This window comes from Corythoichthys intestinalis, chromosome 2 (genome assembly GCF_030265065.1).
Source record: "Corythoichthys intestinalis isolate RoL2023-P3 chromosome 2, ASM3026506v1, whole genome shotgun sequence".
NCBI lineage: Eukaryota > Metazoa > Chordata > Actinopteri > Syngnathiformes > Syngnathidae > Corythoichthys > Corythoichthys intestinalis.
In genome coordinates this window covers 37,401,914-37,425,067 of record NC_080396.1, presented here as the reverse complement: position 1 = coordinate 37,425,067, position 23,154 = coordinate 37,401,914, and the positions used below count along the sequence as shown (strand labels likewise).

At 38.1% G+C, this 23,154-nt stretch overlaps 1 protein-coding gene across 3 annotated transcripts in view; it reads left to right on the top strand.

The window, feature by feature from the left end:
• The first annotated feature begins 7,842 nt into the window (after positions 1-7,842).
• lama5 (laminin, alpha 5) overlaps positions 7,843-23,154 on the top strand; it is a 92,009-nt gene continuing 76,697 nt past the window's right edge. For all 3 annotated transcript variants that reach the window (XM_057824000.1, XM_057824010.1, XM_057823991.1), the window contains exons 1-2: positions 7,843-8,229; positions 22,990-23,142. In XM_057824000.1, the coding sequence (XP_057679983.1) occupies positions 7,960-8,229; positions 22,990-23,142 (423 nt within the window). In that variant the 5' untranslated portion in view covers positions 7,843-7,959. The remainder of the gene's footprint in view (positions 8,230-22,989; positions 23,143-23,154) is intronic.

Genomic DNA, 23,154 nt, shown 5'->3' with positions numbered 1-23,154 from the left:
GTGTGTGTGTGTGTGTGTGTGGGGAATTTGAAGGGTTAAGAATTAATGGAATTTTATACTAGACAAGTGACAGTTTAAAACAGGGGTCCCCAAACTACGGCCTGCCTCCACATTTGGTCCGGCCCCCTGAACAATACCAGAGAGCATTTTGAATTTTTTTTTCTCTCAATAGTGTTATTTATTTCTTGGCCTTTTTCTGTGAAGAATTCAGAGAGTGTTATTTGGTTATTATCTATTTGATTAATAGTGTTATTAGTATATTTTTATTTTTATTTACTTTTGTTCCATGAAGAATCCAGAAAGGGTTATTTGATTGTGGCTTTCTGAAAAACGATAATTTTTTACATTTAGGCACTCCTGCAATCGTCACACTTTTCCTGTCAAAAACTGACCCCAGCCCCTCATCAGAGAAGGGAAAAGTTAGTGACCCTCACAGGAAAAAGTTTGGGGACCCCTGGTTTAAAATTTTAATGCAGTCAGAACTTTTCAAACTTGAGACAATCTCAGTAACATCTGCATTTGGTGGAAAATGGCTACAAACAAGTTGAAGGGTAAGTAAAGCTGAGCAAGGCTTTATGGTTAATTGATTTAGTATAAATGTTTGGCATTAAGTAGGCTCACCGACCTCTTTGGAATCTACTTCTTGGGTACTGATTTATGCAAAGTTTGATCCACACTTCTGAAGTAATATAATTGCTCAAATAACTGCTGTTATTTGCTTTAAAAAGTTAGTTTTGTAGAGATGCTCATATTTCTCACAATAAGCAGGAAAAAATACTAATTTGCAATGTTTGGTTTCTATAAATCTTCTGACATTCTACTTTTTGTAGTAATCACCACATGAGAATCACAACACCCTATCCCAGGTAAACTTGTAGTAGAGGTCAATGTAAGCAGAATTTGATCAGGGAACTTCCTCCCACCATAGTGGTGTCTCCTGTTTCCCTGCTCCCAAAAAACTGCAACATCCTAATATTCTACCCTGAATATTCTAGTGTAATCCAGCTCACTCATTACTCCATTTGGTTTATTCAGGGTGCAATGTGAATGTACTGCCTTTCCCATTGTGCACTGCTGTCATAATCGAGTGTTGAGTTCCAACATGTCCTCCCCCTCAGGTAAATGTTACTTCCCCTCCTCCTGCTGATGCCTGGCAGGAAGTAAGTGAGTGAGCTCATCTGTCTGTGCTGCACAGACATTCAATCGAGGTTACAGCTTCCGGGTTTCCGGCGTGCATGCTAGAACATGCCAAATGGTGATCCCTGACAACATTCACAACAGCCCTGCCTTGCCTTACCTCACATAGGAGCAAGACAGTCATGTATCAGCATCATTTTTGTTTGGCCTGTTCTTGGGGCTTGTAATGTCTTGTTCATAACTAAAAAATAGGGCTGGTTTTATGTTAATAAATACTATCATTATACAGAATAATTTAAAAATAACCTTATAAAGAGGTCAGTGCCCCAAGTGGGATGGCAATAGCATTCTCCTATAATGCCTGCTGCATCCCCGTCCCTTTAATCATACCAATAAACTGATGTGAATTCCAGGCCCTACTGTTGGCACACATCTCTTCACAACCAAGCCCCCTTTTATCTCTAGCCTATCACACAACTCCTGCCTCATAATCCCCTTTGCCCACAGGATGAGGGCTAGTGCTACCTCTTTCTTACCATAATTTATAAACAATCAACGGGAAGCAGGGTGTTCACTTACATGTTCCTGTCATGTGGAATCAACTACACATTGAGCAACTAAGCAGGGGTAAGAAGGCACAAAATAATGTAATAACTGTAAGCATCTATAACCTTGACTCCTTTTACCTGCCCAGAAAGGTGGAGATGGAAAGGAAACGTCACAAAAGGATGAATATGGGAAGAGATTAACCGTAACAAAGAAGGGGAGGAGAGGTTAAGAGATGATGATGAAAAGTAGCAGCCTGAGTTGATGTTTGGTTGAAGGAGACAAAGAGGACCTGCATGTACTTGTCTACTTCTGTCACCCCAAGGCATCACTTCAAAGCACTCTGTACGTGTGTGTGCACGTGCATGAATCTTCTCAATCCAGAGCGGAAGTAGCTGGAGCATTCCAGGAATTCTGGAAGTCGTCTTCAATCACTGCGTCTTATCTGTGTGTGTGCGTGTGCATGTGTCTTCTAGTTGTAGAATGTATATTGTTCACCATTTCCCCCCCTGGAATATGGTTTTTAGCTAAAAATTTATTAGAAAAAACGAATTCCAAAGAAGCTACCACGGTGAATCAAAGGCTTTCTTCTAGCATCTTCATTGACCAGGGCCAGAAGATAGCAGAAAGTAGAGGAGTGTTGAAGTACTTCTTTAAAAAAAATAAATAAATAAATTTAAAAAAAACACCCATTGGCATGAGCACTGCCGGAGAATTTTGACTGTGACTGTGTATGCGTTTAAGAAACAACCTATACACAAAAAGAGAAAAGCTCATGAAATAGCACAAAATATTTAGAAATATTTATTTAAAAATATTCATCAAGAGAAGTGCTTTCATGAAGTAGGGTTGATATTAGAGAGCAGTACATTCTGTCACAGCAAAACTAACTTAGCTTTTGTTGGCCAAACTGGCAGTAAAATATGTGGTGTATCCAACGTGCATTATCGGTTCAAATAAACTAGAAATGGCAAATTCATTCGCACTTTGACATTTCACAATAATGCCATACTTCAGGTGTCAAGGCTAATCCGATGACACCACTATTTAATAATGTACATGTGTATTTTTAGACCACCTTTAGGGAGGTCTCCAAAGCTCACCTACTTTGTTGTTGTTCTTCCTGGGGAGTACACTAATTAAAACGGTTACTACTCTCTTAGGGTGAGGCAGCATTTAGTTATTATGCTCCTCACCTCTGGAACAAGTTACCCGAACGTCTGAAGTATGCTCAAACTGTTAGCTCCTTTAAATCAGGGCTAAAAATGCTTTTGTTTAGCACTGCATATCCATAACTGTCTATATATTTCAATCTACCTGCCTTCTATTCCTCTTGTGCTTATCTCCTTTGCTGATTTCAATGATTATTAGTAGTAGTAGTTTTTGCTTTATTTTTATTTTTGTTTTATTTTTATTTATTTTTATTCTGTGATTAAATGCGATCTTTTGTCTTGGTTTTTACCTTGTGTTGATTTAAATGTGATTTTTATGGTCTTCATGTGATGTAAAGCACTTTGAATTGCCTTGTGTTGAACTGTGCTATATAAATAAATTTGCCTTGCCTTATTCGTGGACAAATCTGAATGAAATTTAGCAGGTGTATTCTGGGGACGTACACACATCGATCCTTGAAGCCGGATTTATTTAATTTTTTCATCTCAGGGCTGATCAATTAATTAACTGCAGTGTTTAAAATTGCTACTCCGTTATTCATAGACGGATGGCAATGACATTTGGTGGGTACAGTTTATTCTAGATATTTATAGCATTGGCCCTCTGAGCCCCATTTTTGATTTTTTTTTTTTTTTTTTTTAATGTCAGATCTGATTAATTAAATGTGGACGGTGGACCTATTGTTGCCTGTTAGGAGTTAGCCAGTAGAAGTTTTGCACGCTCTTTGTGACAGCATGCAGCCTGTGAATTGTTCTTGTGCCACCTGAAAGTATCCGTTACTATAAACAGGGGTGAAAGTGGGCCTGAATGTCGTTCCGGTAAGAGATTTGGCGCTGGAACAGGGCAGAACTGTGCTTTGATCCCGAAAGTATGACCACAACTGTCAAAACTCCATGCTAAAAACAACCTGCCTGGCTGCCACACAGGCATCTCCAAGAGGAAAACAATCTATTAACGTCAGGTTTACATACACAAGTGTTAACAACAAACATAATGAAGTGCTTGCGTAGCATCACCGTCATCCGTTTCCACCGATATTTGTTATTTATATATGTATTCCACAGACGGCACTGAGCTCTCTGCAGCTACAGCAGTTGTCAGAGTCTGACGAGACAAGGTACGAGCAGTCGCATCGATGTGCGCATGGACGCAGTTGTCAGTTCAATTGACTGACATACTGACATGTGATCAGAAAAGTTAGCTGTTGTTGTTGTAGTTTGCTCCGATAGGTTCAAATGCATGTTTTCTGGAACAGCAAAAAAAAAAATTAAAAAAAAAAGAAAAAGCTTGTAATGTGATTAAAAAAGGGCAATGCAACAGAAAATTGATCAAATCTTTAAGAGAAAGGAAAGATTTGAAGAGGCTTAGTTTTTCTGCTTTGATGGGGAGGTTCAGAACATCTTTCATGTCAATGTGCACTTTGGACTTATTTTTGTTCATTTACTGTATGTTAGGCTACTTATTTCCTTATATTGTAATTTAAAGCAGTCAATGTGTGATCTTTATATTCCGTTTCACTGTACACAATCGAAGTCATTTGTATTTATTTTTATGAATTTTTACTTATCTTTATTATTTAAAAAAATATTTACTGTAAATGTTTACATTATCTTCAAGTTTAATGTACATCCTATGTTCTTAAGTAGTTAGAATTGAGGTTTTGCATTTAGATGTGAGGAAATGAGGGACATTAAAAATGAGGAGATACAGGTTGGGGTTACAGTTGTTTTTTTTCTCCTCATGCCTGCGTGGGTTTTGTTCGGGCACTCCGGTTTGCCCCCTACATCCCAAAACATGCACGGTTGGTTGATCGAATACTCTAAATTGGCACTAGGTATGAATGTGTGTGCGAATGGTGGTTTGTCTCCTTGTGCCCTGCGATTGGCTGGCAACCAAATCAGGGATTACCCCGCCTACTGCCCATAGTTAGCTGCGATTGGCTCCAGCTCCCCCGTGACCCTAGTGAGAATAAGTGGCTCGGAAAATGAATGAAAAGGAAGAATGAAAAATACAATTCTAAATGAAAATCACTTACTCATGTTTGATTTGTGATAGTATGTGTAATGCAGTAGCCTGATGCATGTGTAAAACCAGTTTTTTATGTGTGTATGTGTTATAGGTATAATTGCCTAAAGCAGTTTTCTCTGCATTTTAGTAGTATTAGGAGGTTTCACAAAAAAAAAAAAAGTTCTGGCAAGAAATTCTAGCCACTTTCACCCCTGACTATAAACATTAAACTATTTACTATACCTGTATATAAATTATTACCGCAGGTGGTATCATACATGGAGATTAAGGTGGAGCCTGAGGGTGGGGGACTGGTGGCTGAAAATGTCATTGCATGTTAATGACTTATATACCTATGTATGAATTAAAAATTAAGACTTTGTCGGTAAAATGTTGTCTATAAAAGTTGAAAAACACTAAAACAACAAAAATGAATGAAATGAACAAAAACATTTTTAAAAAAATAATGGGTCAAAATTATTTTTCGAACACATCATGTGACGTGCACCTTAGAGACGGCCATTTGCTTTGCTTAGCCAAAACCACCTGAGGACAGATTCTGGCTGGAACATTAAGTCAAAAAGGATGCGGCGTCTACTTCTCCACTAGGTAAGACAGAAAAACGTGCACGGCCACGCACGCGCACACACACACATCTGGGATGCCAGTATGTACGGGCATGGGCTAAGCTACTATCCGAGCATATACAGTGGGGAGAACAAGTATTTGATACACTACCAATGGGTTTTCCCATTGTCAGTATCAAATACTTGTTCTCCCCACTGTATCTTGTAAGTGAATTTTATTGCTGACACTGCGTTTCGGGTTCATCAACATAATTTGCCCCCCACTGCCACAAAGGTCAAACTCCGCCTATGGGTGGTATGCAAAGAAATCACTGAATTATATCTAACTGTACAGAATGTTTAAGTGACTTCTACTTTTATTTAAAAAAAACAGTTAAGGTGCATGTTCATAATATAAATACATTTGCAACTACAGTAATGTCGAATAGTATGTTTTTAAACATCTATTCAAATGCAAATTGTATTTTATTCCCGTTAATTCATTTCGAATCATTAAGTACAGTTTTTCTTTTCCAACGTATATTTACATCTAAGCGTTTAGCCATTATTAAAGTAGAAGTGAACACATGAATACTAGTCCTTCTAAAAAAATAGCATATTGTGATAAAGTTCATCATTTTCTGTAATGTGCTGATAAACATTAGACTTTCATATTTTTAGATTCATTACACACAACTGAAGTAGTTCAGGCATTTTATTGTTTTAATATCGATGAGTTTGGTAAAAAAGTCAAGAAAAAACAAAAATCCCTGTCTTAAAAAATTAGAGTACCTTTTCATGATATGCTAAAGAAGCTACAAACCTAACCATCTGAATCAACGAATTTACTCAAAACCCCTGCGAAAGATTCCTGAGGCTTTTAAAACCTCGCAGCCTGGTTCATTACTCAAAACCGCAATCCTGGGCAAGACTTCCGACCTGACTGCTGTCCAGAAGGCCATTTACCATTGACACCCTTAAGCAGGAGGCTAAGACACAGAAAGAAATTTCTGAGCAAATAGGCTGTTCCCAGAGTGCTTGTATCAAGGCACCTCTGTGGGAAGGAAAAAGTGTGGCAGGAAACGCTGCACAAACAGAAGAGGTGACCGCACCCTGAGAAAGATTGTGGAGAAGGGCCGATTCAAGATCTTGGGGGACCTGCAGAAACAGTGGACTGAGTCTGGAGTAGAAACATCCAGAGCCACCTTGCAAAGGCATGTGCTGGAAATGGGCTACGGGTGCTGCATACCCCAGGTCAAGCCACTTTTGAACCTGAAACAGCGGCAGAAGCGCCTGACCTGGGCTACAGAGAAGCAGCACTGGACTGTTGCTCAGTGGTCCAAAGTACTTTTTTCAGATGAAAGTAAATTTTGCATGTCATTCGGAAATCAAGGTGCCAGAGTCTGGAGGAAGACTGGGGAGAAGAAAATGCCAAAATGCCTGAAGTCCAGTGTCAAGTACCCACAGTCAGTGATGGTCTGGGGTGCCATGTCAGCTGCTGGTGTTGGTCTACTGTATTTTGTCAAGGGCAGGGTCAATGCAGCTAGCTATCAGGAGATTTTGGAGCACTTCATGCTCCCATCTGCTGAAAAGCTTTATGGAGTTAAATGCTCACGGTGCCAAAACCACTGGTAAATGGTTTACTGACCATGGCATTACTGTGCTCAATTGGCCTGCCAACTCTCCTGACCTGAACCCCATAGAGAATCTGTGGGATATTGCGAAGAGGAAGTTGAGAGATACCAGACCCAACACTGTGGATGGTCTTAAGGCCGCTATCGAAGCATCCTGGGCCTCCATAACACCTCAGCAGTGCCACAGGCTGATTGCCTCCATGCCGCGCCGCATTGAAGCAGTCATTTCTGCAAAAGGATTCCCAACCAAGTATTAAGTGCATAGCTAATATAATTAATTGAAGGTTGACTTTTTTTTTGTATTAAAAACACTTTTTTGTATTGGTCGGATAAAATATGCTAATTTTTTTAGGTAAGGATTTTTGCTTTTTCTTGACTTTTTTTTGCCAAAATCATCAATATTAAAACAACAAAAGGCTTTAACTTCTTCAGTTGTGTATAATGAATCTAAAATATATGAAAGTCTAATGTTTGCCAGTACATTACAGAAAATAATAAACTTTATCACAATATGCTAATATTTTTAGAAGGACTAGTATTTGGTGCCTACAAAGGAATTTTAGGAATTTGTCATTCTGGTGGTACATGAAGAACCAAATAACTTTGGAGGCAGTACTTGGTGTCAATTTTTTGTGAACAACTGCTTATAACATCATTAAAAGTTATCAAACTAAGTTAAGTGACCAGTTTTGTCCCCCTCTCGCGCGTGCACGAGTGTGCAGGTAACGTGACTCAAGTGGGAGGCCCATTGGCTCGTGCGCGCACCCCCTTACGGACAGAGCAGGCGCACAAAGAAACCGCGAGCACGTCAAGTTTTCCTCACTCGTCGTGCGGCTTTCCGAGTTCAGTTCACCGCTGAGACCACAATCTTTTTTTCCGCGCAGGTGGTCTCGGTGATGGCGCCCCCCACGCGCCTCGCTTTACCGCTGTTAGTTTCGGCCTTGGTGCTGCTGGTCCTTCTTCCGGTGTCGGCACAGGAGGTCCCGAGCGGCGGCAGCAGTGTAAACGGCTACAGCCTGCACCCGCCGTACTTCAACCTGGCCGAGGGCACCAAGATTACAGCCACTGCTACCTGCGGGGAGGACGAGGCTGGGAAGAGCGTACCGGACCTCTACTGCAAGTTGGTTGGCGGCCCGGTGTCCGGAGACCCGGGTCAGACAATCCAGGTGAGCTCCACCAAACCGAACAAACGACGTGACTTATGTATGCGAGAAACCAATAGAATATATATTTTTTAAATACAGTACAGCTATACTGTATGTGCATACGTCCATACAAAAAGTCCATGCGCCCTTCCAAAAACTGCTTTGCACTTTCCACTTTAGTCTTTAAGATCATCAAACAAGTGTATCAAACAGATAACCCAAGTAAACATAACATTTTAGAATTGGGACCTAGTCTAGTGGACCTACGTATTAAAGGGAGCGGGTCCATTTTTTCAAATTGTTGTTTAACTCATCTCCTGCCATTGACAAGATAGATATCCAGGGGTGAAAATGGGCCAGAACGGTCAGGAACGCAGTTCCGGTATAAGATTCAGAGCCGGAATACTGTTCCGGTACACGGTGCTTTGATTCCGAAAATATGACGGCAACTGTCAAAACACTATGTAAAAAAACAAACAAAAAAATGCTAAGATGCCACACATGCATTTCATCTCCAAGAAGTAAACAATCTACCAACATCAGATACATACACAAGTGTTAACAACAAGTTTAATAAATTGCTTGTGTAGCGTAATCTGTTTCCACCAATATTTATTATTTATTTTATTCCACGGACGGCATGTGATCAGCAGAAATAGTTAGCTCTGATTGGTTCAAATGTGCATGTTTTCTGGAACAGCAAAAAAAAAAAAAAAAAAGGTTGTTGAATTGATGCGACAAAAAAAAGGGCAATGCAACATAAAATGTATCAAATCTTTAAGAGCAACGAAAGAGTTGAGGAGGCTTATTTATCATAATTAGTTTATTTGCTCTGATGGGGAGGTTCAGAACATCTTAGCTTTCAATGTGCACTTTGGACTTATTATTTGTTCATTTATGTTAGGATACTTATTCATTTCCTTATGATTTAAAAAAGTCAATGTTTGCGCGATCTTCAAAATATATTCCATTTCACTCTGCATGATATAGGTCGTTTGTACTTCTATTTCTGAGTGTATGTTACTTATATCTTTATTATTAAAAAAAAGGAAAAAAAGTAGATGTTTACATCACTTTGCATTACTTCAATTTAATATACATCCTATGTTCTTAAGTAGTTAAAATTGAGATTTGGCATTTGAGGTGACGTGGCTCAGTGGTAGAGTAGTTGTCCCCCAACCCAGAGGTTGTTGGTTCAATTCTCCGCTGTGATGAACTCGTCTAAGTGTCCTTGAGCAAGACACTGAACCCCACGTTGCTCCTGGTGCTCCGTCACCAGTAGGTGGATGACGAGATAGTGTAAAGCGCTTTGAGTGCCTTGAAAGGTGGAAAAGCGCTATATAAGTATAACACCATTTACCACCATTTAGTATGTGAGGAACTAAGGGAAAATAAAAATTAGGAGATGGAGGTTGGGGTTATTGCTGTTTTTCTTAACTTTTATTTTGCAAATCATTGAAAAAAATAACATTTTGAATAAAAATCAGTTTTTGTGTGTGTTATAGAAATAACTGTGCTAAAAGTTTTCTTTGCAGTTCAGTAGTTTAAGAGGTTTGAGCCCCCCCCCCCAAAAAAAGAAAGAAAAAAGAAAAAAAAAATTTTTTTTAAATAAAAAAATAATTTTTCCTTTAGTAATAAAGTAATAAGCAGTACAACATAGATACGTTTCCAAATCGCAAAAGATTCCCCCCACTATAGAGGAAATGTTTGTTTTGTGATTATAACATTATCAACCAGAACAGTGAATACTATGCTATCTTTTGTTTTTTTTATTTGACACTAACATCTGAAGAGCAGTTTTATTCTGCAAAACAGCCTAAATAAACAGCTTTTAGGATTGGCTTTTGGATCACAAAATAATGGCGTATCATATTTAGCAATACGCACACTTACATTGAGGTTTCTCACCAGGTATGACATCAGTCACGGATGCAATTTTTTCCAAGGTCTATCACGTTGGCGATAGAGATTTGTTGTACTGTTACACATTTATCACACACCCACAATTGTGCTGACTACCTCAACACATACTTTGCAAATACTATACAAATCCTATCCATTCTCTGGTCAAGGGCAAAATGCATAAACTTTGAGCTTGTGAGTTAGTTGCCTTTTGTCACCTTTCATCTCTTGTGGGTGTACTTTTCAATCTAAAACAGTTGAATCTACAGTTAAACAAATCTAAAAGGGTGATTTGCAACTTTGAGTCATTAAAATGCAGCTCTGAACTGTACAGCTGCACAGTGGACTTGCTTCAGAATCTCTTCCATATCTTCTTGTGAAAAAGCGTGGCCGTGAATGCATTAATTTGTCTTAATTTAATGTAATAAAAAAATTATTATTACATTTATTATAAACAATTAATTTTATTAATATATTATTGTAGTAATGTATAATACTTTATTTTTAAAAATATATAGTTTATTTTTTATTATAAACAAATAATAATTAAATAAAATTGCTACATGTTTTGCTATTTCCCTTTTCTTCGGGCTCGTTCCCCCTCACTTTTGGCTTTCCCACCTGACTCCACTTACTTCAAAAGAAGTGCTTTCCTCCAAAGAGGGTCCTCCGCTTTCTCCCTATATTTTGATCACGTCCCTCAAAGTTCTTAGGGTGTAGTGTGTTCATGGTTACTTATTGCATTGATTTGTTCATTACAGTTTAATGTGTTGATCATGACTTTACAAGTTCATAGCTTTTTTAACACATCTTACAATATGTATGGCTTTTTAAAATGGTAGCTTGCTGCTAATCTCATAGCTCATTAGCAACATATTTGCCGGTTGACAATTTCGTTTGACTGCTGACGACTTTTATCATTCTAATGACACCTTGTCATGTTAACCTATTGATATTTGATACAATTGGCATGTTTATTAGAGAAAGGTTAAGGCTTTTGTCTGGCATTGATGGGTTAATGATGAAGGCCATCCAGCTTCCCGCCTCCTCTCCACATTCCTCTTGGTGACTGACCCGTGTCAGCCAATTGTAGCGTTTGCTCTGGCGGGATTATCCCAACTGGAGTCCCACCTCCTCCGGTGATTCTTTCTGTCGTCCCCTGGACATAGGATTGCACTGAACAAGGTTATTGGTCCTATCATGTGGGGGATGGAATTGACTTCTCGTTGGCTGTGCCACTCTTGCAGGTGATTTAAAGGAGCGACATTGCTGATGAGTTAAATTGGATCACTTGAGGACTGTCACACAACTTTGATGGAGACATCTCACACACTCAAGTTTCTCATTTCACCTTTAATTAATGTTTTCCAAATGCTGCAACTGTAAAAAATGAGTATACAGTATACACAGTAAGCTTGAACCACGTCAAAATAGCTTAATAGAAAAAACATTGTAATTCACTTATAAAAGGGTGGAAAATGGCTGACTGGTTGCTACATCCACCTCACAGTTAAGAGGGTTGCGGGTTCAAATCTGGGCTCTGGCCCTCTTGTGTGGAGTTTGCCTATTCAACCCATTCCGCATTGGTTTTCTCTGGGTTCTTTGCTTTCAGACTGAAGTCTCAAGGCGCTGGGATCCTTAATTTGTAAACACATACATCATTCAACAGGATAATCCTTTCTTTTTTTGATTGCATTTAGTGAGAGTTTTTTACCAATTAAAAGCAGCAGGAGCAGTAAATGTGCGTGCCTGTGTTTGTGCAAACTATGCCGTAAAGTGTGCATCTTGTACTCTAATGGAATGTTTGTATTATTTTAAAGGTAGTTTATTAGAATTATTTCTTAATTACCGTATTTTTCGGACTACAGGTCACACCTGAGTATAAGTCGCACCAGCCATAAAATGCCCAACGAAGAGAAAAAAAACTTATATAAGTCGCACCGGAGTATAAGTCACATTTTGGGGGACATTTACTTGATAAAATCCAAAACAGAACAGATCTGTCATCTTGACAGGCAATTTAATATAAAAATACAATAGAGAACAACATGCTGAATAAGTGTACAGTGCATGAACAACGAAATGCGAATATACTGTCCTCACTATAACGCTACAGCTCGGTCCTGGCTATACAGCGAGCTAAACTCCCAAATGACGATGCTTGACGTCCGTATGATTTGCGGAATCAATTTCGTTTTCGATACCAAACAGGTTCGCATCAAAGTAAATAAATGATAATTAGGTGCTGTTACAGCAATGACACAAACGGTTAGCATGCGTTCGCTAGCATTAGCACATCGTTCAAACAACCGCACAACTGGCTTTAAGTGTCCGATCGCGGGAGGAAAACACACAACAACAACAGAAATGATGATATACACAGGCGTTGCCACTGTAGAGATAGTTTACAAGCATAACCAATGAACGTAGGTTCACAGCCGTGTTTCTCTCTCGCTAGCTCGCCCACTCACTCAAGTTGTGTAGCTGTCCGTCTTCTTCTGGCGTGTGAGCGGTCTTCTTCACGTAAACAAGTGCGAGTGCGCCCTCAGGTGGGCATGAAAGCGCTACAAACTAAAAGCATGCATTTCAATATAAAAAAGTCAATAATACAATTGAACACACATTGCCAAAGGCAGAACGCGAACGTGGCCATAGCTATTAAGTGTTATTCTGATAACTATAGAACTATGAAAAAAAACTGCAACTTATAGTCCGAAAAATACGGTAGGTAGATGTGTTTGCTAATTGCAGTAAGATAGTCAAAAGTACTGCAAAATATCGAACTATCGATACTGAAACGTTCGATACTGAAACGTATCAATACTCAGTCCATCTGAACTGTTGTGTTCATTTATATATATATTTTTATCCAGCCATCATGTGAGTGTGTAGCACTACCACAGGTCACCAGAAATTTGATGGCATGGGGGTTATTTGGTTTTGCACTTCTCTTGATAGTAATGATAATGAAGAGTATGTTTGCATTTTCCTTGTTAATATACATATATATATATATATATATTAGGGCTGTCAAAATTATCGCGTTAACGAGCGGTAATTAATTTTTTTTAATTAATCCCTTTAAAATATTTGACGCAATTAACGCACAAATGCCCCGCTCAAACAGATTAAAATGACAGCACAGTCAAAGGTGTACTTGTTGTGTTTTTCGGCGTTTCAGCGACTGATTTTATAGGCTTCAGCACCCATGAACATTGTGTAAGTAATTACTGACATCAACAATGGCGGGCTACTAGTTTATTTTTTGATTGAAAATTTTACAAATTTTATTAAAACGAAAACATTAAGAGGGGTTTTAATTAGGGCTGTCAAACGATTAAAAATTTTAATCGAGTTAATTACAGCTCAAAAATTAATTAATCGTAATTAATCGCAATTAATCGCAATTCAAACCATCTATAAAATATGCCATATTTTTCTGTGAATTATATATATATTCTGTAAAATAAATTGTTGGAATGGAAAGATAAGACACAAGATGGATATATACAATGCCTTGCAAAAGTATTCGGCCCCCTTGAATCTTGCAACCTTTCGCCACATTTCAGGCTTCAAACATAAAGATATGAAATTTAATTTTTTTTGTCAAGAATCAACAACAAGTGGGACACAATCGTGAAGTGGAACAACATTTATTGGATAATTTAAGCTTTTTTTACAAATAAAAAAACTGAAAAGTGGGCGTGCAATATTATTCGGCCCCTTTACTTTCAGTGCACCAAACTCACTCCAGAAGTTCAGTGAGGATCTCTGAATGATCCAATGTTGTCCTAACTGACCGATGATGATAAATAGAATCCAAATGTGTGTAATCAAGTCTCCGTATAAATGCACCTGCTCTGTGATAGTCTCAGGGTTCTGTTTAAAGTGCAGAGAGCATTTTGAAAACCAAGGAACACGCCAGGCAGGTCCGAGATACTGTTGTGGTGAAGTTTAAAGCCGGATTTGGATACAAAAAGATTTCCCAAGCTTTAAACATCTCCAGGAGCACTGTGCAAGCCATCATATTGAAATTGAAGGAGCATCAGACCACTGCAAATCTACCAAGACCTGGCCGTCCTTCCAAACTTTCATCTCAAACAAGGAGAAAACTGATCAGAGATGCAGCCAAGAGCCCCATGATCACTCTGGATGAACTGCAGAGATCTACAGCTGAGGTGGGAGAGTCTGTCCATAGGACAACAATCAGTCGTACACTGCAAAAATCTGGCCTTTCTGGAAGAGTGGCAAGAAGAAAGCCATTTCTCAAAGATATCCATAAAAAGTCTCGTTTAAAGTTTGCCACAAGCCACCTGGGAGACACACCAAACATGTGGAAGAAGGTGCTCTGGTCAGATGAAACCAAAATTGAACTTTTTGGCCACAATGCAAAACGATATGTTTGGCGTAAAAGCAACACAGCTCATCACCCTGAACACACCATCCCCACTGTCAAACATGGTGGTGGCAGCATCATGGTTTGGGCCTGCTTTTCTTCAGCAGGGACAGGGAAGATGGTTAAAATTGACGGGAAGATGGATGCAGCCAAATACAGGAACATTCTGGAAGAAAACCTGTTGGTATCTGCACAAGACCTGAGACTGGGACGGAGATTTATCTTCCAACAGGACAATGATCCAAAACATAAAGCCAAATCTACAATGGAATGGTTCAAAAATAAACGTATCCAGGTGTTAGAATGGCCAAGTCAAAGTCCAGACCTGAATCCAATCGAGAATCTGTGGAAAGAGCTGAAGACTGCTGTTCACAAACACTCCCCATCCAACCTCACTGAGCTCGAGCTGTTTTGCAAGGAAGAATGGGCAAGAATGTCAGTCTCTTGATGTGCAAAACTGATGGAAACATACCCTAAGCGACTTGCAGCTGTAATTGGAGCAAAAGGTGGCGCTACAAAGTATTAACGCAAGGGGGCCGAATAATATTGCACGCCCCACTTTTCAGTTTTTTATTTGTTAAAAAAGTTTAAATTATCCAATAAATTTTGTTCCACTTCACGATTGTGTCCCACTTGTTGTTGATTCTTGACAAAAAATTAAAATTTTATATCTTTATGTTTGAAGCCTGAAATGTGGCGAAAGGTTGCAAGGTTCAAGGGGGCCGAATACTTTTGCAAGGCACTGTATATACATTCAACATACGGTACATAAGGACTGTAGTGGGCATTTCACTCTACTGTCATTTAAATCTGTTTATGCTGTCCTCACTCTGAAGCGTCTACTTTTTCCAACGCTAGACAGCTAGTGAACGACGCCTTAATAATCAGACTTCTTCCTTTTTCATCTGATTTATTAATAAATTGGCCTCAAACCATTGTCCCCTTTAAAACTACAAAAAAAAAGTACACAAGCATTGCATTAGCAACAACGTTAGCTTAGCACGCTATACAGGTTAACTAAACATAAACAAAAAGCGTCTCATACAAAAAATATAACATTTCGCTTATTAACATAATATGTACATTCTTTACAACAACCATACTTACGGACAAATCTTGTCCAAGGATCATATAAGCACAACAGAGACGTCGTGCAGCCATATTGAACGAGAGGAGAAAAACAATAAACCATGTCGCAAAGCGACCACAAGAGTTCGCTGTTAGCACAAAAAGCCTTGCTGTAAAACTTACCAAAAGGCAGAATACTGTCTGAGCGGGACATGTGCGTTAATTGCGTCAAATATTTTAACGTGATTAATTTAAAAAATTAATTACCGCGCGTTAACGCGTTAATTTTGACAGCCCTAATTAAAACGCCTCTTAATGTTTTCGTTTTAATAAAATTTGTAAAATTTTCAATCAAAAAATAAACTAGTAGCCCTATTCTGTACACAAATTGACAGATAGCGAACATAAGTTCCAAAAAGAAATCAGACGGTGTGGCAAAGTTGCATGGGCTTTACTGAAGTCATCTCTTTTTGACAGGAGCACGTTTCTTGTATTTTTGTAAAACTGAAAATAACAAGGCAATGTGTCAATAACTTGCATAAATCACAAAATAACATAAAATGTACACACACGTGTCCATTTGAGCAGTAGCACTAGCCAATTAGCTCACAAGCATCTAACAATGTAACTGCATTTCACCATATATGTGAACAAATTCAAATACACATCAATAACTATCTAATGCTCATGAATTTAAACAAAGGAGGAATATAACTCACAAGCGATGCATTTATTAGACACAAACAGTGTGATGGGGCTATGAGAACTGCCACTGAATACTGGATGCAGACGTTAGCTGGTCTGAATAGCACTCTCTATTAGTGTGAGTTCGCGTCGACATATAATCACGTCAGAAAAGCGCGCCGAAACCCAAATAATCAGCTGCACTGAATCGCCAGCAGAGGGCGACATTACGCCACATAACATATGCAAGTCACACCCAAGCGCCAGCAGAGGGCGGAAAAACTCCATAAAACACAATTAACAAGTTGGCCTTTCACTGTACTGAAATTTAAATCTGTCTGAGCGGGCCTAGTGCGTTAATTGCGTCAAATATTTTAACGTGATTAATTTAAAAAATTAATTAACGCCCGTTAACGCGATAATTTTGACAGCCCTAGTTTTAATATAAAATTTCTATAACTTGTACTAACATTTATCTTTTAAGAACTACAAGTCTTTCTATCCATGGATCGCTTTAACAGAATGTTAATAATGTTAATGCCATCTTGTTGATTTGTTGTTATAATAAACAAATATAGTCCCTATGTACCGTATGTTGAATGTATATATCCATCTTGTGTCTTATCTTTCCATTCCAACAATAATTTACAGAAAAATATGGCATATTTTATAGATGGTTTGAAATGCGATTAATTGCGATTAATTACGATTAATTAATTTTTAAGCTGTAATTAACTCGATTAAAAATTTTTAATCGTTTGACAGCCTAACTGTCAAACTAATCGCAATTAATCGCAATTCAAACCATCTATAAAATATGCCATATTTTTCTGTAAATTATATATATATATATTCTGTAAAATAAATTGTTGGAATGGAAAGATAAGACACAAGATGGATATATACATTCAACATACGGTACATAAGGACTGTAGTGGGCATTTCACTCTACTGTCATTTAAATCTATCTATGCTGTCCTCACTCCGAAGCGTGTACTTTTTCCAAAGCTAGACAGCTAGTGAAAGACACCTTAATAATCAGACTTCTTCCTTTTTCATCTGATTTATTAATAAAATGGTCTCAAACCATTGTCCTCTTTAGACCGTCGTAAAACTACAAAAAAAAGTACACAAGCATTGCATTAGCAACAACGTTAGCTTAGCACGCTATACAGGTTCACTAAACATAAACAAAAAGTGTCTCATACAGAAAATATAACATTTCGCTTACTAACATAATATGTACATTCTTTACAACAACCATACTTACGGACAAATCTTGTCCAAGGATCATATAAGCACAACATTACAACGTAGGCGTCAGCCCGAGACATCGTGCAGCCATATTGAACTGGCAAGAAAACAATAAACCATGTCGCAAAGCGACCACAAGAGTTCGCTGTTAGACAGCACAAAAAGCCTTGCTGTAAAACTTACCAAAAGGCAGAATACTGTCTGAGCGGGACATGTGCGTTAATTGCGTCAAATATTTTAACGTGATTAATTTAAAAAATTAATTACCGCGCGTTAACGCGATAATTTTGACAGCCCTAATATATAAGATTTAATTTTGCGTTTTTACTTACCGTATGTGCTATCGAAAATCTTATTGAATATCGAGTATTTTTCTGAGTATTGAGATCAACTTGAAAATGTTAGTATCGCATACTAGACTGAAGGTTCAGTTGTCTGTTGACAATATGCCACCTTCAGCTTTGAGATTACATCAGCATCTGGTGCGACACATGAAATCGACATGTTCTGACATTAAGCCACTATGAATAGTGGGCTGACCAAGTCGTGGTCCTATCTGAAACTACTGGCTCAGTATACATTATTTAGGAAATAATACACCAGTCATACATTTTTAGACTTTTCACCATTCAGCTGAATGAGAAGGAGTCTACCAAGGGTACATTAGTTTTTTTTAATTTTATTCTTAATACCATTGTTTGGTTTATCTTAACTTACATTGATGGGAAACACATACAGAAAGGTCAGTGTGGTCTTTCTCATTTGATAAGTCGTTAAACACAGTAACTCCAACCATAGACTTCATAATGATATTGACGGTGTGCCGGGCCGATTAATCGGGGGCTTGCATTGTTGGCGTTGCTGTCAAAACTGGCCGAGTGGAATCACAGACAAAGACCTTTTTTCGTTGAAAATTATTGTATAGAAATGCTTAAATCCCTGAATTCTTTATAGATATGAACGTAATACAGTCTCGATTCTTGGTTAAAAGCAAAAAAAAAAAAAAAAACGTGCAGGTAGCATTTATTTTACGTAAATATGTCAAAGTACAATGCTAATCTGTCAATTAATGTGGCACACTGGCAGCTGCCATATGTTAACAGAGCTTTTCCGGTGAAAATTCTTGTGAATAAATGCTTAATTCCCCGAATTTTTTATAGATATGGATGTAAAACAGTCTGGTTTCTTGGTTAATAGCAACAACAACAAAATTACGTGCAGTTAGCATTTGTTTTACGTAAATATGTCGAAGTTTGATGCTGGTCTGTCAGTCAATGTGGCGTCCGCCATATGTAAACAGCTTTTCAGGTGAGAATCCTTGTGAATAAATGCTTAAATCCCTGAATTCTTTACAGATATGGACGTATCAGATCGGACGCCGATATGGGCAAAAAAAATGCGGATCGGTATCGGATTGGCCGACACGGAAAAATTCCGATCCAGACTTCCGATCCAGTTTTTTTTGTTGAAAATCCGGTCCGGGTTTTCCAGCGCACCGATATAATCCATTCCAGTTTTTGCTTCGGTTTCCTTAAAATCCGGTCCGCATTTTACGGCACACCTTCAACTACACTACGTCTCCCAATTTACCGAGAGACTTTATATTTAAAAATGTCAGCTGTGTGGGATCATTTCACCTTAAAGGACGACAAAGATGAAGAGGCAGAGTGCAACATATGCCACAATAAAGTCAAGCGTGGTGGTAAAGCTGTAAGAAGTTTTAATAAAACCAACCTAATCAAGCATTTAGCGACATACACATGCATTGAAAACTAGGTGCGTTAGTAAACAGCCGCCATCTTAAAGCAGGAGACTTCCCTTGTAGGCTGTTGTAGTGAACCTTCCAAGCGAACCTAATTAACTTTTTATCTAAAATACTCCTAAATCGGCAAAATCTTGACTTGAATCTAAGCCTGTCGCAATATGCAATAATTCCATTGATCCCACGGTAAATAAAAATGAAGGCGATAATTTTTCCGCTGCGATTTATCGCCTCGCATGCACCTGCGTGCGCGCGTGCGGCTGACGTGCTGTTAAAAGTTCGGCTTCCTTGTTAGCAACTACGCAAAAATCCATTTTAGTTCTGTTTTTAGTTTAGTGCAGTTTAAGTTTAGTGCAGGTGGAGAAAAAAAAGAAAAGGTGACGCTTACCATTGAAATGAAGATGTGAATGATAGCAAAATATAAGCATGGTGTGTGCATCCATGAACTGGGTCGTAGAATGCCGATCTCGGCCGGCGGTCCCCCTCCGTTCGCCAGTCTTTATAAGTTAAGGTGACAGTTCTTATTGTGGTAACATCGTCAAAGAAATCGCCAGCTTCGTCAGGTTTCTAATCATTTATTCCATCAACTCGTCGAGTGTCCACTGCTGTTGACGCCAGGATCGAAACAGAAAGTAAAAAGCGCTCTCCTCCTACTCACCGTCAGCCCCACGGTGCGTTCAGGTGCAGCAAAAAAAAGTCCGCCACATTAGAACCCGATTCGTTACATTATTACAGGTACTGTACTGTATTATTATTACCGTATTTTTATTGCTATTATTATATTATTGTTATTCTGATTTTTATTCATATTTTATTTGTTTTGCTCGTTGTAATTCCTATTTGTAATAGTAACACCAGTATTTATTAAGGATGTAGTGTGGGTTTTTGGGCTGTGGAACGAATTATTGGAATTATAATGTATTCTTCTGGGAAAATCCTGCTTGACATACGGCCATTTCGACTTACAAACAAGCTCCTGGAACGAATTAACTTCGTATGTTGAGGTACCACTGTATTACACATGGAACGCCATAGCAGAAGCTATGAGGGGAAACGTTTTTATTTGCCTAGATGCTTAAATTATTAAGTGGAATTGTATTTTTCTTAAAAAACACATTTTATTTCTCCTGTGTTTCTGTGCAGTATAAATATTGTTGTCTTTTACTTAAAAGAGGCATGGTCTATTGTCTTTAGTTGTGATTTCCTAAAAAGTATTTTTGAATTTAAAGTAAACATTTATTGTCTTTAAATGGGTGTACATGATCTATCAATATATACTGTATTCTCACAGTATTATCGTAATTTTTTTTTTGTAAAACTGGGGGGTGCAATAATATCGCATATCGCAATAATTTATGAAATAAATTATCGCACACTAAAATTTGTTATCGCGACAGGCCTACTTGAATCTATCTTCAAAACAGTTTTAAAACTTTCACATGTCAATAGTAGACAGAAGGGAAATTATGGAATAGCGGGAGCAATTTTAACAACTTAAACAGTTGATTCGCAAAATTTAATTAATTGAATGTAGTTCAAAGCTGCTGATACAAAATGGGGACTTGAGTATTTTATTTACTGATTTAAAATGTTAACTTGATACTTAAATAGTCGTTTATTTAAACCTGAGAGGCTTTTTATACAATTTTTGTAACTAATGCACGAAACATTAAAAGCATCTAATAGCTTGGGGGCTTTATGGGATTTTCCACTGACAGTTTACCATATTATTTGCACGTTTTACTGACTGACTATGCCATTTCTGTTTGTCATTTATAATGTTTTGTGTTTGTCACTGAATAAACAGGTCAGTTTCTTGTTACCAACCATTGTGTGTTATTCAAACTCACCTAATTCAGCTGGCTAGTTGTTATCAAGAGTAATAAAACCCTTTTCAACATGAGTCTGACAACTAAGTAAGGAGGCTAAATAACTTTAAACTTTAATACATGCTCAGATAGGCCGGTATCGGTATCGGCCAGTATCGGTATCGGATCGGAAGTGCAAAACAATATCGGTATCGGATCGGAAGTGCAAAAAAGTACGATGCTAGTCTGTCAGTCAGTGTGGCAGCCTCCAAAGGTAAACAGAGCTTTTCCAGTGAAAATTCTTGTGAATAAATGCTTAAATCCCTGAAATCTTCATAGATATGGACGTAAAACAGTCTTGATTTTTTGTTAAAAGCAAAAAAACTGCGCAGGTAGCATTTATTTTATGTAAATACTGCGAACTATGAGGCTAGTCAGTAAGGAAATTAGCGGCCGCCATATGTAAACAAAGAGATTTTTCTGTTGAAAATTCTGTGAATAAATGCTTAAATCCCTGATTTCTTTATAGATATGGATGTAAAAGAATCTCGATTCTTGGTTAAAAGCAAAAAAAAAAAAAAACGTGCAGAGAGCATTTATTTTACGTAAGTATTGCAAAGTATAATGCAAATGCTGTAGCGGCTGATTTCTCCAATTGATTTTTTTCAAAACGTTTCAAAATGCATGCATGGTATGAAAAATATAATAAATACCTCGAATCCTTGAACAAAATAACAAATCACTCCTGAGACCATCCTTCCCGTTTGTATGCGGTACAGCTTTCGTACTTTTTTAACACAAATCCGGCGTTGGATCGCTGCATGTGTCGCTGCGACCGTCTGCGAATAACTGAAGCAGATTGTGGGATGGACCTCTACTTGTAGGCGTGGCACACTGAAGTTCGAATCTGACCCGTCAATATCATTATGAAGTCTATGCTCCAACAACCATTGTTGTCTGTATTATGGTTTTTTTTTTCCATAAAGCAACATCACAATTGACTGCCAAAACTCACATGTAGTAAAAGTGAGCGAGGGAGGGAGGTAATGTTTTTGCAATGGTCCATTCCACATTGTGTTTGAATGCATCGCTAGGTGTTTGATCAGAGACAATGCGATGTACGGCACGTGCCCTGGGCCACCAATAATTTCTCTATTCAAGTATCAAAGGCTTGTTATTTTCTAATACTAATTGTATTTTAGTAATTAACAAGCGGTTAAAATTATAATAGGTTTAACTTCATTCATCCATTCATTTAACTCTTGTGCCCCTCATCCTTACAAGGGTAATGTGTTGTTTTAAGTGATTTAAAAAAAAAAATGTAATTAGTCTGCCAGGCTCCTAATGAGACGTCAGCGTCTACTGGCCTTTAGCGGTGCACCCATATAACAACTTCCTGATGACCCGTGTTTTATTTTCATGAGATCCAGGGAGGGATATTCTTTGTGTTTCATGGGTCATGCAATAAGTCAATGAATAATTTCTTTGGAATTTGTGTATTAACAAAGATGGCAAGAAGAAATGTATTGGAGTACAAGTACTGTATTAGCGGTAATTTAATTTTAGAAATTTAGTGGAATAAAAGTAAATTCCCAGAAACATGAAAAAAAAGAGTACAGATATCTGAAGTTTATATTTAAAGGTGAGTTTTCAAGCTGCATGAATGTAGCCTCACTACTCATATTTGTACTCTGCTACATTACAAGATAGCTGAATGCAAAGCTCTTTAACAGTTTAGTTTTAGCTCTGTTTTTTTCTGTTTTAGAGAAATCCTGCTCAAGTTCAATTTTAGCAAAACATTTTCAGGAGTGATGACATTAGGACATATTCTGTTAAAGTAAAAATTGAATTAAAAAGTCTATTGCATGACAGTGACGGAGAATGCTAACATATCGGTGTTCCCCCAGGGCCAGTACTGTGACATCTGTCGCCATGGTGACAGTGACCGCGCCCATCCCATCACCAACGCCATTGATGGGACAGAGCGATGGTGGCAGAGCCCGCCATTGTCACGCAGCACCGAGTTCAACCAAGTCAATGTGACGCTAGACCTCGGACAGGTACTGTACTAA